The sequence below is a fragment of the Hypanus sabinus genome, chromosome 3 (genome assembly GCF_030144855.1).
Source record: "Hypanus sabinus isolate sHypSab1 chromosome 3, sHypSab1.hap1, whole genome shotgun sequence".
In the NCBI taxonomy this organism is placed as follows: domain Eukaryota; kingdom Metazoa; phylum Chordata; class Chondrichthyes; order Myliobatiformes; family Dasyatidae; genus Hypanus; species Hypanus sabinus.
This window is the reverse complement of record NC_082708.1, coordinates 50,000,426-50,023,646: the sequence shown is the minus strand read 5'-3', so window position 1 is coordinate 50,023,646 and position 23,221 is coordinate 50,000,426. Positions and strand designations below refer to the sequence as shown.

Here is a 23,221-nt window from a genome sequence, read left to right as displayed (position 1 = left end):
AGTGCTACACCTGTCCCTACACCTCCTTTCTTACCACCATTCAGGGCCCCAAACAGTCCTTCCGGGTGAGGCAACACTTCACTTGTGAGTCTGTTGGGGTAATCTATTGCATCCAGTGCTCCCGGTGCAACCTCCTCTACATTGGCGAGACCCAATGCAGATTGGGGGACCACTTCGTCGAGCACCTCCGTTCTGTCTGCCACAACAGACAGGATCTCCCGGTTCCACCTGCTTCAACTCTGCTTCACAGTCCCATTCGGATATGTCCATACATGGCCTCCTCTACTGCCATGATGAGGCTAAACTCAGGATGGTACCTCATATACCATCTGGATAGTTTCCAGCCCCTTGGTATGAACATTGAATTCTCCAACTTCCAATAATTCCCTCCTTCTCCCTTCCCCCATCCCACTTTCACTCTGCCTCCTCTTCCAGCTGCCTATCATCTCTCTCATGAATCTGCCTTCTTCTACTACCCATACATTCCTTCTTCACCTCTCCTGCCTATCCCCTCCCAGCTTCCCCTCCCCCACCCCTTGATCTTTCCTCTGATTGGTTTTTCACCTGGCACCTTCCACCCTCCCCCCACCTTCTTTATAGGGCCCCTGTCCCCTCCTCCTTCAGTCCTGACGAAGGGTCTCGGCCCAAAACGTTGTCTGTTCGTTTCAGCGGGTGCTGCCTGACCTGCTGAATTCATCCAGCTTGTTTGTGCATGTTGATTTGACCACAGCATCTGCAGTGTACTTTGTGTTTGATTCCCAAGATGTCTCTTATTTTTTGTGATATTGTTTCACTGCACACATTAAACAAATCAGGGGAGAAAACACACCCTTGTTTAACGCCTCTCTTGATTTTCGTAAACTGACTCTCTTCTCCATCTATTCTTACAGCGACAGTTTGTTCCCAGTACAGATTTCTAATTAGGCGGAGGTCTTTTGAATCTAGATCTGGTTTCCTGTAATATTTCAAATAGCTTACTGTGCTTCACTTTATCAAATGCTTTTGTGTAGTCGATAAAACAAACAAGCAAATCTTTTTGCACTTGAATAGCTCATTCTGATAGTATCCTTAACATCAATATTGCTTTTTTTGTACCTTTATCTTTCACAAAACCACTTTGTTCTTTACCTATTTCTTTACCATGTAACTTTTAGCTCTTGTCATCAAAATTCTTAGAAGTATCTTGGTGATATGACTCATTAAGCTTATGGTCCTATGTAATTCACATTCTGTTCACATTCAGGTTTCTTAGGAAGAGTGATAAATACTGATTTTTCCATCTCTTCTGATATTATTCCAGTCTCATATATGTCATTGATTAAATCAGTAAGTTTTTCAATTCCATAATCTTCAAGGGCAATAATTTGTTCTATTACTAATTCATCAGGACCTAATGCCTTTCCTTTCTTCACCTTATTTATTGCATTACGAACTTCAGATTTTAAAATACTTGGACCTTCAATGTTCTTCTTAATTTCTGGTCTTTCGCTTTGATCGTCTTCAAACAATTCCTGAATATAGTCCATCTGTTCATAATCTCATCTTTTTCCATGATAATGATAATATCCACCTGAAGAACAGAGGAGCTTTTTACCAGTGATATTCTTAATTTGTTGATGTAACTTTTTTGGATCAGTAATAGGGATTCTTTCTAGCTGCTCACATTCCTCTCCTTTGGCTTTTTGACATAAGCTTTTAACTTTTTTATCTAAGGACTTACATTGTGTATTGTGGCGCATGGCCAAATGGTTAAGGCTTTGGACTAGCGATCTGAAGGTTGTGAGTTTGAGCCCCAGTCGAGGCAACGTGTTGTGTCCTTGAGCAAGGCACTTAACCACACATTGCTCCAGTCCATCCAGCTGAAAATGGGTACTGGCAAAAATGCTGGGTTTAATCTCGCGATAGACTGGCGTCCTATCTTGGGGGGGGGGGGGGGGAGGGTGGAGTCTTGTACTCTCAGTCGCTTCAAACCACAGACACCGGCATAAGCACTGGCCTGATGAGTCAATAAGGCTCAGGACAGACTTTAACTTCTTAACTTATATTCTATAGGACTTGTTTTCTTTCGTCTCCTTTCAAAAACCTGAACAATCCCTTGACTACTCGCAATTGATTAAAGAAGAAAACTTAAGACAAAAATTTACGATTGAAGTAAGGAATAGATTTTTAAGTCTAGAAATAGAATATGTTGAAGATGATAGCAATCATTTAGAAATTAAGTTTAACTCTCTAAAGGATGCCTTGGTAGAATCAACAAAGTCAGTGATAACTAAAAAGGAAAAAAAAGCACAGAGAATAGAACCTGTAGGTCCATGGTATGTTCATATCCAACCTTCCACAGCAAGCAGTTACCTACACTTGCACTCTACTATTTAAATTTACAATGAACTCTGATAACCCAATGATTTGGCAACTCACCAGATGATGTGCTCCACTCCTTTTCCACTCAGTTGATCCATCTAAATTTGTCTGATACATTTTAAAACTTGCTATGTAACATTTTTAAATTAAAGTTTATAGAAGTATGTTGGATTAATAATAGTATGACACTGATAAATCCTGTGTGCCAGATTATTGGAGATTTTCTTATACTTGCAGGTAGTCCTTGACTGACAACACCCAGCCCAGCAGGACCCTACCAATGCAAACAGCAAATTTAAACTGTGTAACCCGGTATCGCTCTGACATTCAGAGAAAAATAAGCATTATGTTACAATAAAAATTGGTGATACTTTTGGAAAAAAATACTTACAATGTGTAAAATACAAAGTTATAAGTTACCTGAATTTTCCTTGAGTCATTCTTTTCCATTGAAATTAATTGAGTCATATGTGCACACAAGCAGCAAGGGCTGGAGTAAGTCACTTGACCTTCACGCTAGCTTCAACATTCAATAATAGCATAAATGATCTGATTGTAATCTCAGCTCATATCCTCATCTATTTTCATAACCTTTCAGCCCTATTTATTGTGTCTATCTGCCTTAAAAATTCTCTAAGAGTTTGCTTCTATCATCCTTTTTGGGGAAGATTTACAAAGGCTTGTTAATCTCTGAGGAAAGGAAATATTCACCCCATCACCGTCCTAAATTGTGATCTTTAATTTTTAAACTGAGATTGCAGCTTTTTAAGGAGTCTTGGTGAATTGCTGCAGTGCATCTTGTCATTGAACAGCTGTGTATCAGTGGTGGAATGAACTGGTTGTCAATAGGGAGCATATCAAGCAGGCTGCTGCAATATGCCACAGCTTACCAGCGCCAGATCTACTTGGGCACAGGTTTAGTGGCAGATTATAAAGCATATCTGCAAGAAACTGTAGGACTTGTTGCTGCTGATTTGTGTTAAAGATTCAATATCTTAGTGCAGTTGGTATGATAGCAGCAAGTACTTCTCAATAGGTTTCATCCATCCATGCATCTGTGAGCACCTTTCAGAAATATTTGGATATTAAATTTGAGCTTAAAATTTGTGTTTGATATTTACCCTGGGCTGACTGGTGGAGTAGTGGCATCAGCACTGGACTTCAAGGCAGATGGTCCTGAGTTCAAACCCAGCTGGGTCCCAACCTGGGCTGTAGCAGTGTCTGGGCGGAAGAAAGGCCTGGCAATCTCCTTCCGTATCCTTCCATGAAAACCCGATGGACTCTATGGTCTATGAAGACACGAAGATTCAGACTCAACTTAACAACTGAACAATAACAGAATGAAAGAATTTAGCAGAATGAGAGATATTTGCATTGAGGCATATAAATATTCTGAGAGGGCTTAACAAGACAGTTACCAATGTGCTGCCTTTTTTTCCTCTGTGCAGAGTTCAGACAGGACAGAGAAGCTCAGGATAAGAGGGCAGTTAGTTAGGACTGAGATGAAGACGTCATTTCTTTAGGCAGAGAACTGTAAATTTGCTATTTTATTTTTCAAAAGGGACTGTCCATACTTTGTCATACAAAGCTGATATTGATAGTGTTTTGGAAACTATGGATATTAGAGGTGATAATAATTGAGTTATAAGTGCTTGAGGTACAGGCTCAGTAATCAATTATCGAATGATGAAACAGACCTTGTCCATCTGGCATTTTCCTGTTGTTTCAAAGCTGATTTTCATATCCACTCAAAATCTCTCCTTTTACAAATTAAACATTATAAAAGCAGATTGATATAACATTTTGAGGATTTACTTGCTGCCCTAGTTCATGTGATTTGGGTCGCAGCCAAGATCTTTCAGATTGGAAAGTATACAAATGATGTAAGCAAAATGCAGTTGCTGTCTTTTTAGAATAATTGTTTAAATTTACTGCTTATGCATAACAACATTGATATGAGAAAACTAATCCATATTTTGTTTACATTTTTAAACAGCAAATTGAATAAAAAAGAGTTAGAAAAGAAAAAAATTGATCAAGCAATTGGGTGAGTACTTCGCTCCCGTTCTGCATTTCAAAGTAATGTTTACAAAGATTCGGAAATTATTGGTTGTATCAATACAAATCATTCACTTAAAACATGATGTAAAAATCATCTGTTGAGGGAAGATAAAAAGCTGTACAAAAACTTTCAAGATTAGACATTTAAAATAAATTCTTCAAAGAAGACCTTAATGTGGAAATTGAAAGGGTCAAACATTAAGATGCATCTCCTTCATTTGTTTATTACATCCAGAGTTCTCTGCAGTCTCCTCCACGTTGTATCAAAATACCTATGCAACATTAGCAAGATGCACTTCAACAATATGAAAAGTTTTCCACTTCTGTTACTCTCTCACGCTCTCTCTCGTGCTATCCCTCACACACACCAACTCTTATCAGATATCAGATCTGTGCCACTGCCACTGGTATTCAATAATGAGCTTCTAGATCTATCTAGTAATGCTTGGGATCTAAAGATCATCAGTAGGTCAATGTACCAGCTTAGTCTTTAGTCATTTACTCATTTGAGGAAAAGGGATTTGGAGAGGAAGATTTCAGTTCTTGCACAAAAGTCACGATCTACCAGATACTTTGATCCTTCCTAAATGTTTTTATTTTGAGACCTGGACTATCTTCAGCAAGCATTTCAAGGCACTGTAAGGATAAACAACCCAACATCAGAATGATCTCCCAGCCCAATAACCCCAGCATCGAGGGCCTAGTTACTCTGTGTATATGTGCTCTCATGCCCAAAACCAGCCTCTCAGAAGAGATAATATAATTTGAGCTCTGTCATGGAAAGTATTTACAAGATAAGCAAAAGAAATATTCATGGACATGCTCAAAGCTTCTTTGAAGAAGTTCAACAAATCTACCAGCTCCCGAAAATCTCTAGCTCAAAATGGAGAAAGATTGTTCAAGATAGTACAGAGAACCTCAAGGCAACGTGTTGGAAGCACACAGAAGTTAAGTGTGAATAGCTAAGGAAGTACACCACCTCATGAGTTGCACACATCAGTCACCACCTGCTCCATCTCTGGCAGAGTCTGTAAACACCACCTATGGAACCTATAAAACCAGAGCAGAACAACCAAGTCAGCCTTTATCCTGATGGACTGCCTAGGCAGAATAAATAACATCAGCAATTTGCTTTTTATTTCTTTAGTGCCTCCAAAATCCCTCCAAATAAGAATTTACTGTCAGGGAAATTTTTGTATTGATTCCACGTTATTCTGATTTGATTACGTTTTTAAATGTATATCTATTCTCTTACAGGTTTTCATTTGCTATAGTAGGAATTAATATAACTGACCTTGCATATTCTCTGCTTATAAGTGGATCATTGAAGACCCATTTGTATAATGTTGCTCCTGAATCACCATCACTCTTTCACTTCCACAAAGTCTTCTGTAAGTTAATACCAAACATAAACTTAAGTATCATTTGCTGTGAAGCATTTCTGTTGAAATGTAGTTTTGATAACTATCTTAATATACTTTAGTATTCCTTGAAAGTTTGGGTGTAGATGCATGGTTGCCAGTTATATTTTGTTCAGCTGTCATTTTAGAGTAGTGGTCACCAACCTTTTTAAGCCCAAGATCCCCTACCTCGGCCTTAGTGAAAGGCGAGATCGACCCCAGATTGATTAGTTACACACATGCGCACCGGGGCAGAAAGACCGGACGTAAAACCCCACAACCCGGAAGTGGAAATAATAAGGAAATGGTGGAAATAAGGGTATCCACCCTTTTTTGCACTACAGGCCGGTTTAATACTGACAATTTTCTTGTGGACCGGCTGACGACGGGGGGGGGCGGGTGTTAAACACGACGGGAATACAGCGATACTCGAAGCAGGTTCCTTATGTTCAGTCTGTTCCGCAATTGTTTTTGCGGCTCTTGGCACTTCGCTGCTGTCCCGCTTGCTCATGTTTTTTCAGCTAGAAAAACTCAACGGGTTTGTCTTTAAGTGCTGGGTGCTTGGACTTAAGGTGCCGAAGCAGTTTTGAGGGCTTCATTGCCTCATTAGACAGCCTCCAGGCCTGAACTCCAGCCTCCCACCCACCCGCCGTCCGCCACCTTGGCCAGGTGCGGGTGGTCACAGGTGGGGTGAGAGGACAAGGTTGGAAATTCCCATACCGGTGCCGCAGTGATTGTAGTCCGGAGAGAGAGAGAACAACCGAGTGAGGAGTGCAACAGGACACGCCTCTCCCCCCCCTCCCCCCCGTAGGATCTATCAGCCGACAAAAGTCTGTTTCAACAGATAGCAGCGAGGTAGCTGCTCTGCTACTTACAAAACTCTGAGCCTGAATTAGTTTGTCTACGAATATTTTAGCACCGGGTTCCCCACAAACATTCGGTGTAGTAAACAGGTTTATAGGCGGCACCCATCTGTCCGCACTCCAGGCCAGTACCAACGGCACTTCCTGCTGGCCGGTTACCCGAGGCCAACCAGTGATCCTTGGCGCGAGGGTATCACTGCGTTTAGGCGACTGATGACCTCTCGTGGGTTCAAGTTCAACAGTGGGCTGACAGGGAATGAGGAAAAGTGCAGCTGACTCATATCGTTTCCTCACAGCCCGGTGGTTGAGGACCACTGAAGTACACTATGTAGTGCATGGTGAGGGAGCTAGACACGTGCACACTGGGCAGAAAGAACGGAACTAAAACCCTGCAACCTGGAAGCAATCTCTCAACAGTATTTGTGTATTTATTTTTCTTTTTTTTTCGGGATCTACTGGGAAAGTCTCAAAGATGAACCAGTCGATCGCGATCGACGGGTTGGCGACCACTATTTTAGAACTCTGAGACATCATACCTCTTGTTCAGATATACTATCATTTGCAAAACTCTGATCCTGATGTATAATGTTTTTTTTCTTTTTTTAATCTAATGCAAATTGTCCAGGTTTTTTCCATCTTTATAACCACCAATAGTAAACTTGTCCATAAACAATTCACTGGAAAACTCAGCAAGTAGAGAAGCTATCAGTGGGGGAGAAGGATTGTCAATGTTTGGGGTCAAACCTTTGTAACTGGACTGAGAGTGAAAAGGAAACATAGCCAGTATAAAGAGGAAAGTGGGTGGTAAGGCAGGGGCTAATAGGTGATTGGTGCACTGAGGACAGATGAAAGATCACAGGCAAATGGAACCAGATAAGGAATGGGGTGAGTTAAAGTTGGGAGACAAATTATACTAACAATCTTCCCTTTCTACTCTCAGTCTTGACGCAAGGTTTTGACCCAAAACCTCTACAATTTTTCTTTCCATCTCCCCCCAATGCAGATTTTGCCCAACCATTCCTCCAGCAAATTCTTCGTTGCACCAGAATGTAGCATCTGCAGTCTCGTCTTCATTCATCTTGTCACCTTGTGTTCTTTCTATTGTTGTAAACTCACACTTTTGTTGTCTTTTTAATGCAACACATCCTGCATCCAAGTTGTTCAGAAGCTTTGTTCAGAACTGGCTCTGCTTTCATTCTTGGGATTTAACAAATAAAATTGCAATATTATAAAATTGCATTGGTTACTATTCTGTATACAGTTTCCTTCAAATGATTTTTTTTGCTTTACCTATGTTTCACGCAGGCTACCTGATGCATGAGTTTCATAAATTCTGGGTTGAAGAGGATCCTCTTGATATAATGGAATTTAATCGTGTTCGAGAGAAGTTCCACAAGCGGATTATAAAACAGCTTCAAAACCCAGACATGACCTTGTGCCCCCATTTTGCAGCTTCTGAGGGTCTAATGAATCTGTAAACCATATTCCCATTCTCCAATCACTGCCTCACTTCATACTTGTCTGTGAGCTGAATTTAAGAAACTGAATTTAAATCACAGTATTGATCATGACCAGCATATCTGATGACCATGGTGACTGTATGCATGCTTTGTTTTAAGTATAACAGTTCTCTATTTGAAACAGTAAAAGTACTGCACATGCTATACATTCACATGAACAATGGAGATATTTTCCATAAACACTTGCTCATATTGTGGCAGCATGGAGTGTTACATTTTTAATAATTTGAAGAAATGTTTTCAATGTTTTCATACATTATCTCTCATATGCTGCTTTTCTCCTATTGTGCTTTATAATGTTGTGATCAATGATTCTATATAGCCCTTTAGTTTAAAAAAAATTCTTTCATAATTTGCATAAAATTACAAACAATATTTATTGTAGAAGAATATACTGTATTTTGATCAAAGAATTTTCATAACCACACAATATCATTTTCTGGGATTTAGCTATAAGGTAACTTTTAACTTCTCAGCAAATATTGTTCGGTGAGTTTATTTAAATTGTACTTCCATTTCAGCACAAATTAGAGCAAATATCTTGTGTTTTGACAGATTTGCTTTGAAGGTTTGGAGGCAAATAGCTTGGACTGTGTGTCAAATGTCCAGAAGGTTATTTGTTCCCAAAAGGAAATGTGATGTGCAGCTTGGCACAGTGTGCTATTAATAATCTTGCTTATTGATTCATAGAATAGCTATTGGAGCATGTGAAGGTGCAGTAGATTGCACACATTTGGCTTTAAGTGCATTTCTGGACCAATAAACAGGTATTTTGTGAATTATCACATCAGTGCCATATCTAGTTTAAAATACGTCTGATTGAAAAGGGATAAACTTTTTTTTAAGATTTGTTAACCCTGCTATGACAATACATATATACCGGTATGAATATGAAAACAGAAAAATATGGTACTGTTTTACAAAACAACAGTTGGTGAATCTATACTTAAAATATTGTAGTTTATTAAGTTTGTTAAAGGGGCATCACCTAGATGAAACGTATTTATTAACTGAAACAAATATAAAAATTCATAGTATTTAATTGCAACCCACTGCTTGTATGTACATCATATGAAAACTATGTATGTTTTTTTCTTAACCACCAAGCAAATCTTTGATCAATTAAGCTGATGTCCCTCAGATTAGCTATAACTTAGTTTTTAAGCAAGCTGTATACCTGTCATTTTACTTCTTCATTGGTGATAATTCAAAATGTATCTTAATGAAACAAAATATAAGATTTTAATGTATATATTATAAATATATTATTCCTTGAACTAATGTCTCATTTTCACCACCTCAGAATTTGAAGTAAGATTATACTTGAGCATACTAAATTTCAATGTTTTTAATTCAAATATTATAGTGCTGTTGTAACCGTAGGATACGCCAGGTATTGTTTAAAATGATTCTAAATGTTTGAAGATGTAACTTTTGATACTGTATTGCTAATTAACCTCAAAACATCCCATTAAAATAAATCTCAAGGTAGCATATGGTGGCATACACATACTTTTATAATAAATTTACTTTGAACTTTAATGATAAGAATCAGTGTATTTACTGTATTTACTATTCTTACTAACTTCAAGAATACTCTGATCAAACCAAAGTTTTAATCATGTATATTTTCACTAATTATCAAATTTATTTGCCTGCAGTCAATACATTTCATAATTTTTGCAAGTTAGCTACAGTATGTTTACTGACCTAAATTTAATTTTTTCTCTCCTCTGTCATGAGCAAAATATCTTAAAGGATAATTCCTATATGTAATCTTTGTAATAAGTATTGAATTTTCTTCATGTTTTTTCACTTTTAGATATTTAGTTCACATGTATGGAAAACTGTGAGGTTATTCATTTTGGCAGGAATAATACAGAAGCATATGATCCAGAAGGTGAGAGATTGCAGAGCTCTGAAAGTCAACAGGATCTGGGTGGCATGGGGAGTGATCCTCAAAAGGCTAATATGCTACCACAGTCAGTAAATAGGAAAGCATTTAGAAATTTATTGACAAAAATAGAATATAATGTTTGAGTTACATGTTGCTTAGGTAGGATCTCTTCTAAATACATCATTGATCTATTAGGAAAGGACACAAACATAGGTAACAGTTTGGTGAAGGTGTAAAGTTCAGTGGAGTCTTGATAAAGTGGATATACCAAGGATATCTCAGCTCAGATATTTCTCCCAATTCATGTTATGGATTTTCATTTATTCTGCCAAGCTTTCATCTTCCAGATTTCCCCTTGAGAGGAAACTTTCCATATCTACCTAGTCGGATGCATTTGTCAGACCTTTACCCATTCACTTATTTGCATCCCTTTGCAACTCCTCTGTGTTCTCGTCACAAGTTATTTTCCTAACTTAGCAACTTTGTCTTCATCCAAATAATTTATAAAAATTGTAAAATGTAGAGGCCTGTGTACTAATTCCTGTGGTACATCGCTGTTATATCTTGCTATCTATAATGGATTCTTTGTTTTCTGTGTAAGTCAGCCAGACTTCTATCCATGCCAATATGTGAGCTTTTAATTTCCACAGTAACTATTAATGTATCCTCTTATCATATGCCTTCGGAAAATCTAATTATAATATTGGCACACTGGTTCCCCTTTATCTATAGTATGTTTCTAAAAGGAATTCCAATAATGTTATCAAATGTGATCTCTCTTTCACAAAACCATATTTTTGTCTTATTAGCTTGAATTTTCCCAAGTGCCCTGCTATAATATCTTTAATAAATTCTTCCAATATTTTCACCTATGACAGATGTTAAATGGTCTGTAGTTTCCTACTTTATTTCCCTTTTTTGAATAGATAAGTTAGTTATTTTATTTCAGTCTAATGGAATTATCTCTGAATCTAGAGAATCTAGGAAAATTAAAACCACTACTATTTTTAAAAGTTTGGGATAAAGTCCATCGGCACTAGGCAGCTTGTCAGGCAACAACTGCGACAATTTGCTCTGGAACACTTCCCTGGTGATTGTAATTTTCTAGAGTTTCTCCCTCTCTTTCATTTCCTGATTTACAGTTATTCTAGAACATTACCTGTATCTCGTTTAGTGTAGACCGACATAAAATATCTGTCTAATTAATTTACCAGCTCCTTGTTTTCTCTCATTAATTCCAAAATTCACCTTTTATTAGAACCAATGTTCACTTCATTAACTTATTATTCTACACTTAAAATAACTAATAATATAAATTTATTTTAAATAAATATGCACATGTAACTTAAATATTGGTTGTAACTCTCTATAATTTAAAAAGAATACTGCTATAGCTAAGATGATCCAAAACACTAGAACAGAGCCACAAAAGCTAACCTGCCATCCACTCTCTTACGTTTGAACAAGGTTGCTGCAGAATCTCTTTCTGAGCACTGTATGTAGAAAATGATGGAAACAAATTCCCGCATAAATTTAATATAAAATTTTATATTTTAAATGCTGTTGTGATTGTTTTAGTTGGCAGATTATATAGTTTAATGCAGTAAAAGATAAAGGCATGATGAAGTTATGCCATACAGGAACAATGAAAAAACTGCAGAAGGCAAGGGAAACATGAAATTAAAAATGAATAAAATCATTGGTGTAATCTTGACCTAATCTTGTAACCAGCAATGAACAAGGCACCAGTTTACATTACACTCAATATTATTGTTTGCTTTCAATGGCATAAAACTGAGTGAAGTGTAATTGCACAAATTTTCTATTGTGAAGATTGGTTTTATTGTTCTTCTTCACAATGGCAGATGAGAAATATGTAGTTTAAATTCAGTGTACCTCAATACAGAGCCAGCTGGGCAATTATTTGAAGTCTATTATGAGAATTCAAAAGAACTAACAATATAGAAGAAACAATATTTTTTAAAAGTTTCCTTTTCAGTAGATGCTCCATAATTCTGTTAATTTTTTTATCATTTTCTAGATTTTTGGCAAAGAAGTGTTGAATGATGTATTAACGAATACAGTATGTGTTTTTGAACAATTAACAGGATTGTCACTGGACATGATTAAAATGCATTTTTGTTATGTTTAGTTCATCAGCAGTTTTCTCTTGAATAGCCTTTAGCTCAACTTGAACCATGAAATATTTAATGAGAGTAATTTTGGATGATCATGTTTGCCAAACTTCAATATTTGTATATATTTAAGCAGATTGTATTCTTTAAACAATTTGTTGATCATACTTGTATATTTTGCACTCAGCGCTCAATTCTAAAGTGTTTAAATCAATATGATGTTTAAGTGTATCTTTACTCTTGAAGTTCATAAAGTATTTTTATTTAGTTATGTGAATAGTTGTGTATGAATTTGGATTTCAAAATGTGCAATAGCTTGTTCTAAATGCTTAGGAATTTGTAACAGACAAATCTGAACTTTAATAATGAAAAATTTAAAAAGGTTCTTATTCTGTTTTCCCCCAATGGGAAGAGCAAGCTATACCAAGTTGTATCTATAACATGCTATTTTCCATGTAGAATAATCTAAAATCCTTAGTTCATTACTGAAATAAAAGTACTACATTTAAATTTTCATTCTTAGATTGTGTTTTTTCTCTCTCTGTTATTTCCTTTAAAGCCCACACCTAGAGGTTTCTCCCATTCTGATCTGTCAATTGGATGGTTTTATATTTATTTTTAATAATATACTCTCTTAGTTGAAATAATCAGACCCAAATATTTTTTGAGCAAATTAATTATTTCTGGTATTTTAGTTTTCTTACAGATAAATATATTTTAATATATTCAAATATATATATTCTAATATATTAGAAGTGTTACTCTTCATATGACGCATAAAACTCTGTTTCAATGCATCATGGGAACAATAGGCAGTGTCCTATGATATATCTCATTGTTCATAAGCAAGAGAAAAGAATATACATGTAACAGTCACTTCAATTTTTTGTGTAATATAGAAGATACTATGTCAATGTATATTGCTTGTTTTGTTCCTTTAAACAACTAAAGATCCATTGACACAGGTTTATATGAGAAAAATATAATAGACAGATAGATGATCACTGAATTTCACATCCACAATTGATCTACGCTTTACAAGCTATGTTTAGTAATTATATTCTATATTTTAAGCAATTATAATATTTTAGTTTAATGGATTAAACTGTTTTCTGATATTCAAGAGTGACTATATGGAACCGGTAGTGTATAGTAAAAAAATTTCAGCATTCCCAACTTGTACTAATAATGGAGAATGAATTCTTGGTAAAATTAATGCTGCAGCACAGTCTAAAATAATTAACTTTAAAATAGCTGTGATTTTAGTCATTAAATATGAAAAAAACCATACCAGTTCAAACACCTTGGAGAATACATTCATACACACAGCTTTGTTACAACATATTGTTTACCGTGGATAGTGGAAATTTCATCTCTTTTGGCTTAATTCTAAATTAGATAAAGTCACATTGATTTCTCAAACTTCCAGTAATTGACACCCCACCCCCGACTTTCACCTTACCCATTCCCATTTCCCTCTCACCTACCTTCTTACCTGCCCATCAACTCCCTCTGGTGCTTCTCTCCCTTCCCTTTCTTCCATGGCCTTCTATCATCTCCTATCAGATTTCCTTTTTTCCAGCCCTTTACCTCTTTCACCAATCGACTTCCCAGTTCTTTATTTCACCCCCCCCCCCCCCGGTTTGTACTTACCTACTGCCTTGTACTTCTTTCTCTTCTTCCCCCACCTTCTTACTCTGACTTCTTATCTCTCTCTTCCAGTCCTAATGAAGAGTCTCAGCTTGAAACATCAACAGTTTACTCTGCCTGCTGAGTTCCTTCAGCATTTTGTGTGTATTATTTTGATTTAAAAAACTGATGGTTTGATCTGCTCATCATCCTCAACCTCTCCTCCTCAACCAATCCTCTGTCTTACCATTCTGCGCCCCTCCTCTTTATACTGGCTATCTTCTGTCCTTCCTCTTAGTCCTGATGTAGGGTTTTGTCCTAAATTTCTTTCCTCCACCCATGCTACTCAACCCAGTGAGGTTTTCAAGTCAAGTCAAGTCACTTTTATTGTCATTTCGACCATAACTGCTGGTACAGTGCATAGTAATAATGAGATGTTTTTCAGGACGATGATGTTACATGACACAGTACAAAAACTAGACTGAATTACATTTTTAAAAAAACAGAGAAAGCTACACTAGACTACAGACCTACACAGGACTGTGTAAGTGCACAAAAACAGTGCAGGCAAAAACATGACAATAGGACAAGGTGTCAGTCCAGGCTCTGGGTATTGAGGAGTCTGATAGCTTGGGGGAAGAAACTTACATAGTCTGGTCTTGAGAGCCCGAATGCTTCGGAGCCTTTTTCCAGACAGCAGGAGGGAGAAGAGATTGTATGAGGGGTGCATGGGGTCCTTCATAATGATTCAAATGAAACTGTTAGCTTTTTGTTCTTATTTGTACTGGTGCAGACAGAAATGTTTGTAACGCATTCCCCAGATTGATATCTGGGATGGAGAGGTTGTCACTTGATGGAACGCCAAACTTGCATTCTCTTGAAATTAGAACTGGTGCTGATTTTATCTTAAGTGTTTTATGGGGTAGGTTTCTTCTGGCTTGGCTGTCTGAAACCGATGTCATTGCCTCAGAACAAGGGGCTGTTTAGGGAAGAGCTGAGGACAAATATCTTCACTGAGAAATAGCATGTCTTTGGAATGCTTTACCAAAGACAGCTGTGTGAAGGGTAGATTGCTATGTATACTCAAGATAGAAATGTGTAGTAATTTGGATTTTTAGGGGAATAGAAGGATAAGGGGTTCATGAGGAAAGAAATAGCAAGATAAAAATTAACAATGGTCTTATTGGATGGCCTAAATGAGTCCAAATGTTCCATTAACATAGAAACATAGAAAATAAGTGCAGAAGTAGGCCCTTCGGCCCTTCAAACCTGCACCACCATTCAGTATGATCATGGCTGATCATTCAACTCAGAACCCTGTACCTGCTTTCTCTCCATACCCCCGATCCCTTTAGCCCCAAGGGCCATATCTAACTCCCTCTTAAATATAGCCAATGAACTGGCCTCAACTGTTTCCTGTGGCAGAGAATTCCACAGATTCACCACTTTCTGTGTGAAGAAATTTTTCCTCATCTCGGTCCTAAAAGGCCTTTATCCTTAAACTGTGGCCCCTCATTCTGGACTTTCCCAACCTCGGAAACAATCTTCCTGCATTTAGCCTGTCCAATCCCTTTAGAATTTTATACGTTTCAATAAGATTCCCCCTCAATCTTCTAAATTCCAGTGAGTATAAGCCTAGTCGATCCAGTCTTTCTTCATATGAAAGTCCTGCCATCTCAGGAATCAATCTGGTGAACCTTCTCTGTACTCCCTCTATGGCAAGAATGTCTTTCCTCAGATTAGGGGACCAAAACTGCACACAATATTCTAGGTGCGGGCTCACCATTCTTGCTTTTATTTTGTATATTCTTATGTGCTTGTGAGATGCATGGCTCACAGCCTAAGAAAGACTGGACAAGCTAATCTCCGCACAGTGCTGCCTGGATTATTTCCACAACTGGCACGATTTCACGTGAAAATATTGCTTGCAATACTTTCCCAACATAATCCGTTCTAAAGTAATCACAATACCAGCGCAGTGCAGTCCTATTTTGATGCAACAGTATAGTGTCATAGAATGGATGATACAATATTGTTACAGTATGTGGCTTCCACAGTGAGAAGATCCTGGCAGCAGCACCATCAACCAAGCTGCGCATCTGGCACCACACGCCACAACTCTCACTTCGCCGGCCAGGTGTATTTGTATTGCAGTGGCTCATGTTTTAAATTCACACGAGCGCAGTGATACTGGCTAAGACAGAGTTACGTCAAGCCAAACCTCCAGTGTGTAATGGGTATTAAAGCCCGGTGCAGCACTTAGACCCTGCCCCATGCACCACCAGCCACTGTCGCGTCCGCCTTGGCACCTGGCTGCGTCACGTCCGCTCGGTCTGGCCGCTATGGTAGCGCGCCGCGATCCTCGGCAGCCGTGTCAGGTCGGGCCGTGCTCCCTCCGTTTGTGTCGGCCACCTCTTTCCACACGTGTCACCCGTATAAAGGTAGGGCGCATTTGAACGTTATTGTCAATAAAATCCCGGGAGGAGGGTGGCTGTTCGTTGGCGCCGCATAAAGTACGGGGATAAAGCGGCCGTTGCTAGGATGGGGCTCTGAAAATTTTCCAGGAGCATAAAACTATTTTAGGTCTTTGGTGAAAATCAAAACATAGCTCTGTTGAGTTTTAACAGCACTTTTTCTCAATCAAATTTTGCGTAAAGGTAAAATAAGAATGGCACCTTTTGTTGCTACTTCTTTAATGCAGCAAATAGGGATCTTATTTTGATTTTCTGGCCTGGCCGAATTCACAATGGAAATTTTAAGTGTTTTCCTGTTAGACCAATTACATACAATATGCATTCCACCATTTTATTTATTGAGAAGTGCTGATAAGTGCAGAATTAAGCTAATGGAAAATGTAGTCAAGACGATGGAACTTTCTAGTTGCATCGAACCAATGTTGATTGAATTAAATATTCCGTTTAATCTTTCAGTTGGTGGCTGTACTTGTGTGTTAAACGTTGTCAATTAACGATGTAAGGCGCAGGTTAAAATCAAAATTTTTCTGTTCATTCCAAAATTACTTGTAATATGATCCGCATAACTTAACAAGACCATACTAGTTTCCTCAGTATGTTACAATAGCTTTGCCGAATGCATTGTTTCAGAAAGGAGTAAATCGGTAAATATTTATTTCTATTTTTATACTTTCAAGGTAACTTTTAAAATTAGCATATTTATGTTGATAAAACAAAAGACAATGGAGGGGCAAAGAAAATGATTAACAAATCCGCCCGTAACCGTACACAAACTTACGTTGATGTGATTGGTTCTTTTTGGTCAAGATTTCAGTGCATGACTGTGCATTGTTGGAAGACGCAAGGTAACCACATGAACCATTGCTCTTTTTGAATTTGCCAGTTATGATTTTTCAGTTCACACACAGAGAAAGGAATACAATTAAAATGATTATTTTCTAGGGTTTTATTGACCTATGAGCATAAATACACAAATACCTATTTCCATATCACCAAAGTTTCTGTCACATTGTCACCCGAGTGGCTGTGATGCTTTTTTATCTGCATAAAATTTTTTGACAGTTTGTAATAACATTTAATAGACTGGATACCCATTCTTACTGCAAAACTGAAACATGCAGTTCATCTTTTACCAAGGATGTTTTCAACTCAGCAATCTACAAAGCAATGTTGAGGGTATGATGGGTGGGGGAAGAGACATCATGGTACATAGAATATATATGGGAAGGATGTAAGCTTCAAAAATAAATTAGAATGGCATAGAGGGGTCATGAAGTATCACTGGCAGACAAGATTAAGAAAATTCCCTTGGAATTCTCTAGATTAAGAGCATGAGGGTAACTGAAGAAAGGGTAGGTTCATTTAAAGACCATAGGAGGATGAGGATATTCCAAAACATGTTATCATTTATAAAGGTCAGCGCATTTGGTGTCTTAGAAATCATGAACACTAAATGACCACTAAGGGTACGTTCATGGTCTTCTGCTGAATCCTATCCATTTCAAGCTTTGATAAGTGCGTTTGAGATGCTCTTCTGTGCACTACTGTTGCAATGCATGGTTATTTGACTCACCTTCGCCTTCTTGTCAGCTTGAACCAGTCAGGCCATTATCTCCTGACCTCTCATTAACAAGGCATTTTTGCCCATACAGCTACTGCTCACTAGATTTTTTCCCTTGGTTTTTCACACCATTCACTGTAAACTCCCGAGACTCTCTAACCTTTTGGACTAGTGTGAAAATCTCAGGAGATCAGCAGTGTCTGAGATATCACACCAACAATCATTTCACATTCAAAGTAACTTAGATCACATTTCTTCCCCATCCTGATGTTTGAACTGAACCTCTTGACCATATCTGTATGCTTTTATGCATTGAGTTGTTGCCACATGTGATTGGCAGATTAGATATTTGCATTAACAAGCAGGTGTCTCTTATACAGTGGCTACTGAATGTGGAACAGTACAATCTCTTTGACCCATAATATTGTACTCCCTTTATAACTTACTGTAAGATCAATGTAACCCTTCCTTCCCCTTTAGCCCTCCACTTTTTTCCACCCATGTACCTTTCTAAGAGTCTCTTAAATGGTCCTAATGTATCTGCCTCTACAACCACTCCTGGCAGTGCATTTCATGCATGTACAACTCTCTGTTTTTAAAAAAACTATCTATGTCATTCCCGCTATACTTTCCTTTCATCACCTTAAAATTATGCCCCACTGTATTAGATATTTCCACTCCGGAAAAAAGTCTTTAGCTGCCAGAGGTTATTAAGGTGGATGAGATATTTCTCCATTGTTATCCAAAGCAAGTGTGTGATGCTGTGGAGTCTTTTAAAATTGTGCCAGATAATGGAGGACAGCAGTCCCAAGAATAAAAGCAGGGATAGACAGGTCAAGCAGGGATAGTCAGCATTGGCTTTGTTGTTGGGAGATCTGGTCTGAATGATTTAATTAAAAATATTTTTCTTCAAAAAAAATCAACAGTTTGTATTGATGAGGGTAGTGTAGTTGATGTAGTCTTCATGCACTTCATTAAGACCTATGACAAAGTCCCAGGCTAGTCCAAAAGGTTAAAGACAAGTTGGCAAATTGAATAAAAGGTTGGCTTGGTTAAAGGAGACGGGATGAAAATGTATGGTTGGAAGCCTGTGATCAGTTTGGTGCTGGGATTCCTATCGTTAGCCATATGCATTAATGATTTCGATATGAATATAGATACAGTTAATAAGTTTGAAGATAAAATGACAGTTCTGAGTGTTTTTGATAGTGAGAGGGATGGTCTTACATTATAGACAATATTGATCATCTGATAAATTGGCTAAAGCAGATGGAGTTTAATCCCAAGAAGTACAAAATGATGATTTTTGGGAGGACTGACAAGGAAGTATATATACCATGAATGTGAGGGACCTTGGCAAATGTGTCCATAGATCCCTGAACTTAGCACTACGGGTAGTTAATGTAGTGAAGAAGTCATATGGTAGGACTAATCAAAATAGGACATACATGGTAAATGTTAGGGCATTGAGGAATGCAGTAGAGCAGAGTGATCTAGGAATAATGATGCATAGTACCCTGAAGGTGGAATCTCATGTGGATAGGGTGGTGAAGAAAGCTTTTGGTATGCTGGCCTTTATAAATCAGAACATTGAATGTAGGAGTTGGGATGTAATGCTAAAATTGTACAAGGCATTGGTGAGGCCAAATTTGGTGTATTATGTATAGTTCTGGGCACCAAGAAAAGTTGAACAAGTTAGGTCTTTATTCTTTGGAATGTAGAAGGTTGAGGGGGGACGATAGAGGTATTTAAAATTATGAAGGGGATAGATAGAGTTGACATGGATAGGTTTTTTCCATTGAGAGTAGGAGATTCAAGCAAGAGGACATGAGTTGAGTTAGCGGGCAAAATTTTAGGGGTAACACGAGGGGGTACTTCTTTACTCAGAGAGCGGTAGCTGTGTGGAATTAACTTCCAGTAGAAGTGGTAGAGGCAGGTTCGATACTGTCTTTTTAAAAAAAATTGAGTAGGTATATGGACAGGAAAGGAATGGAGGGTTATGACACTCATGCAGGTCAGTGGGACTAAATAAGAGTAAACGTTCGGCACGGACTAGAAGGACCAAGATGGCCTGTTTCCATGCTGTAATTGTTATATGGTTGTATGGGTTTTCATTAGCCAGCGCATAGATTTTAAGAGTAGAAAGGTATGTAGACAAACTTCCATTAAGCCTCAGCTAGAGAATTGTAAGCAGGGGTTCTCATCCTTTTTTATGCATTAACTAAGGGATCCATAGTCTGGGAGAAGGACATGATTGCACTGGAGATGGTTTCAGAGGAGACTTATCGCAATGTTGCCTGTGATGGAATGTTTCCGTTATGAGGAGAGGTTGGATTGTCTAGGTTTGTTTTCAGAGGCGGCTGAAGGAAGAATCTAATAGAGGTATCTAAAAGGATAATTGAGAGATGAACTGATTTTTAACCCTTTTGGATAAAGAGAACTGCAGATTATTTTTTCACTCGGGGAGGATTTGCAGTCTGGAATGCATTACCTAGAAGGTGGGTGCCCTCCCAGCATTTCAAAAATATCTTGATGAGCACTTGAATCATCAAGGCATGGAAGGCTACAGACCAAGTGCTGGTAAATGAATTAGTACTGAGGGTACTTGATAATTAGCTTAGGTATGGGAGAGTAAAGGCCCTGTTTCCATGCTATGTGACTCCATGTGTATTCCAAACTAATCTGAATCTACTTTTGAGGGAAGTGCTATGTGAAGCTGAATACTTTTGAAAATATATTTTATTTTATTTTAGATTCAACAGTCAGGTATCCCAGAGTCAAACCAAGTCAAGTTTATTGTCATTTAACTAGCTACATGTTTATCATCAAATGAGGCAACATTTCTCTAAAGCAAGGTGTAAAGAACAGTATTACACATAACACACATATAACATACAATAACTTAGGAAAGCAAGGGTAAAATCTACAAATGAATTACACATAAATAAATATTGTCAGGTTTCAGAAGAAATTAATTGGTGACACTTGGAATGCAGTGAGGCAGTGAGTTCAGAAACCTAATGGCATGAGGGAAGAAACTGTTTCTAATCCTGACCATTCTTGTTTTTGTGCATTGGAGTCTCCTGCCTGATGGTAGAAAGTCAAAGAGGATATTGAATGGATGTGTGGGAACCTGGATGATAGTAAGAGCCTGTTAGGGAAATTAATTTGCTAAGGAATTTCAATTAATAAATTGAACATGGGCTTCGAAGTGTCTATAGAATACCTTTATTCTTGACTAAGGGAAGAACAACTCACCAACGGTGCGATTGTCAAGCCTTCCAAAGAACAATAGTCTCAGCCTTTTTCATACATGCACACTGAAAGTCATTTATATCAGTCAGTTTTTTAAAAACCAATCCTGTGCATCTTATCAATTCCCACAAAAATGCCACTTTTTTCTGCCCACAACACACAGAGATAGTTTGTCAGAACATCCTTGAAACTAAGATAGATTATTGCAAATGTGCTGAGAACCCAGACCGAATGATGAATCTTTATTTATGATACAAAGAAGGTTCATTAAATCCTTAGATCCAGTAAGTCATTAAAGTACAAAAGTATAATTTGTTTTATATGTTATTACTACACAGGTTAGGGAAAACCATACACACTATTTAGTTGTCAGAAACTTGTCAGCCCACAAGGTCCTCTCTACAATTTATGACCCTCACTGTCTCCATCTTGTTTACACTGCTGTGTTATGCACTAAGATCAGCTCTAGGCATATTGCTAATTAAAGGAAGGTGCAAGGTGTTAACCACTCCGATATTTTGACCCTTTATTCAGAAGTTTGTTCCACAATTAAGTCACGTAGTCTTGTAGTGTACAGCAGTAGGCTATAGGGCAGTACCATGTAATCTTGTGTTTAGAGCAGTTGGCTAAAGGGCAGCACCACGATCCTCTGCTGATCTAGGCATTAAGCAATACAGACACAGAATTCTGTAGTTTCACAAAGGTCATTGGCTAAAATCCTCCACAGGGCCCTGAGGTACATAGCGCTCTGGATAAATGTTCCCATTGGATGGTAGGGAGACCTCTATGATCCTCTCAGCCATTCTCACGTTTCTTTGTAGGGCATTTTGGTCCAATGCTCGGCTGCTGCCATGCCAAATAGAGATGTAACTTGTCAGGACACTCCCAATGGTGCTCCTGTAAAATTCGGTTAAGATGGGGGTAAGAGGGGAAGCCTCGCTTGCCTCAATCTACTTAGGAAGTAGAGACACTGTTGTGCTTTGTTCTGGGAGATGATGTTGAGGGACCAAATGAGGTTATTCGTGATGTGTATTCCAAGGAACTTAGTGCATTTAACTCTCTCTATGGAGGAGCCATGTATTCGCAGAGGTACTGAGGTACAAGTCCAGAAGTACTTAATTATTTGACGTTCCTTTCTGAGATATGGCTGGCATCTATTCAGCACCTCTCTGTGATAGTTGATTTGGAAATGGATGACCATTTGTTTGCTTATGTTTACAGAATTTGAAAAAAAATAGTTTCTAAAGTCAGGTTTAAAGTATCACTTACAGTGAACTAAAGAAGGATTGAGATAATTTTAAACATTTTTAAAATCAAATTAAATCAAAATTTTAAAAGGTGAACTCGTGCACAATTTACTTAAAATACCTGTATACCTACCAGACTTCTAAGTAAAATGCCTTTTTTGATAATATAGTTGATCTTATTAGTAAATTATGAAAATCGATTATGAATAAAGATGAGTGAAGAATTAAGGCACATTTATACCATTTGGTACATTTACAAACTTTTATATAACATATTGTAGTGAAACAGATATCCCTGTCATTTTAAACAAGTCGACCTGGTGAGAACAAAAACAATAGGAAACATCTCTCTGGAATGTTTTCTCGAAGATAATATCCTAGGATCTGTCAAGCAGGACAGCACAGATACAGATATATAGGAAAGACTAAACTAGCTTTTTATCTCCAGATATATAGTCTATGAATTTCAACAGGTCTATAAACAGATGTTGCCAGTGGAAGTGGAGTATCAACAGCAAGCCTGTTGAGTACATATGACCTGTAAGTAGATGTGTTATTGACTGATGGAAACAAAAATGAAGTCTTGTTATGGATCATCTCGGGTTGGTCAAGAAGTGAAAGCTACTTGTCTATACACTGGGAAGTTAATGATATGTGCCCCTGGAACCGGATGATGCAAACTTTGCTTGGAATATAATAATCACTGTAATAAATTGTGATTTTGTAAGTCACAGTGGAACTCTGTGTTTAGGTGGCTCCTTATTTGTGCTCAAATAAATTATTGAACAAAGGAACTTGACTCAACCAATTACTGCAGG

General features: G+C 37.8%; 2 protein-coding genes across 5 annotated transcripts in view; both read left to right on the top strand.

Annotated features, from left to right (window-relative positions):
• Nucleotides 1-12,741, top strand: part of elmod1 (ELMO/CED-12 domain containing 1) — a 45,086-nt gene extending 32,345 nt beyond the window's left edge. For all 3 annotated transcript variants that reach the window (XM_059964306.1, XM_059964305.1, XM_059964307.1), the window contains 3 exons: nt 4,358-4,408; nt 5,680-5,813; nt 7,991-12,741. In XM_059964306.1, the coding sequence (XP_059820289.1) occupies nt 4,358-4,408; nt 5,680-5,813; nt 7,991-8,163 (358 nt within the window). In that variant the 3' untranslated portion in view covers nt 8,164-12,741. The remainder of the gene's footprint in view (nt 1-4,357; nt 4,409-5,679; nt 5,814-7,990) is intronic.
• A 3,414-nt stretch (nt 12,742-16,155) lies between these two features.
• Nucleotides 16,156-23,221, top strand: part of kbtbd3 (kelch repeat and BTB (POZ) domain containing 3) — a 29,814-nt gene continuing 22,748 nt past the window's right edge. Inside the window, exons 1-2 of one of the 2 annotated variants that reach the window (XM_059964292.1) lie at nt 16,156-16,307; nt 23,155-23,220. The gene's annotated coding sequence lies outside the window, so the exon portion shown is untranslated. The remainder of the gene's footprint in view (nt 16,308-23,154; nt 23,221) is intronic. The other variant, XM_059964291.1, reaches the window with a different exon arrangement.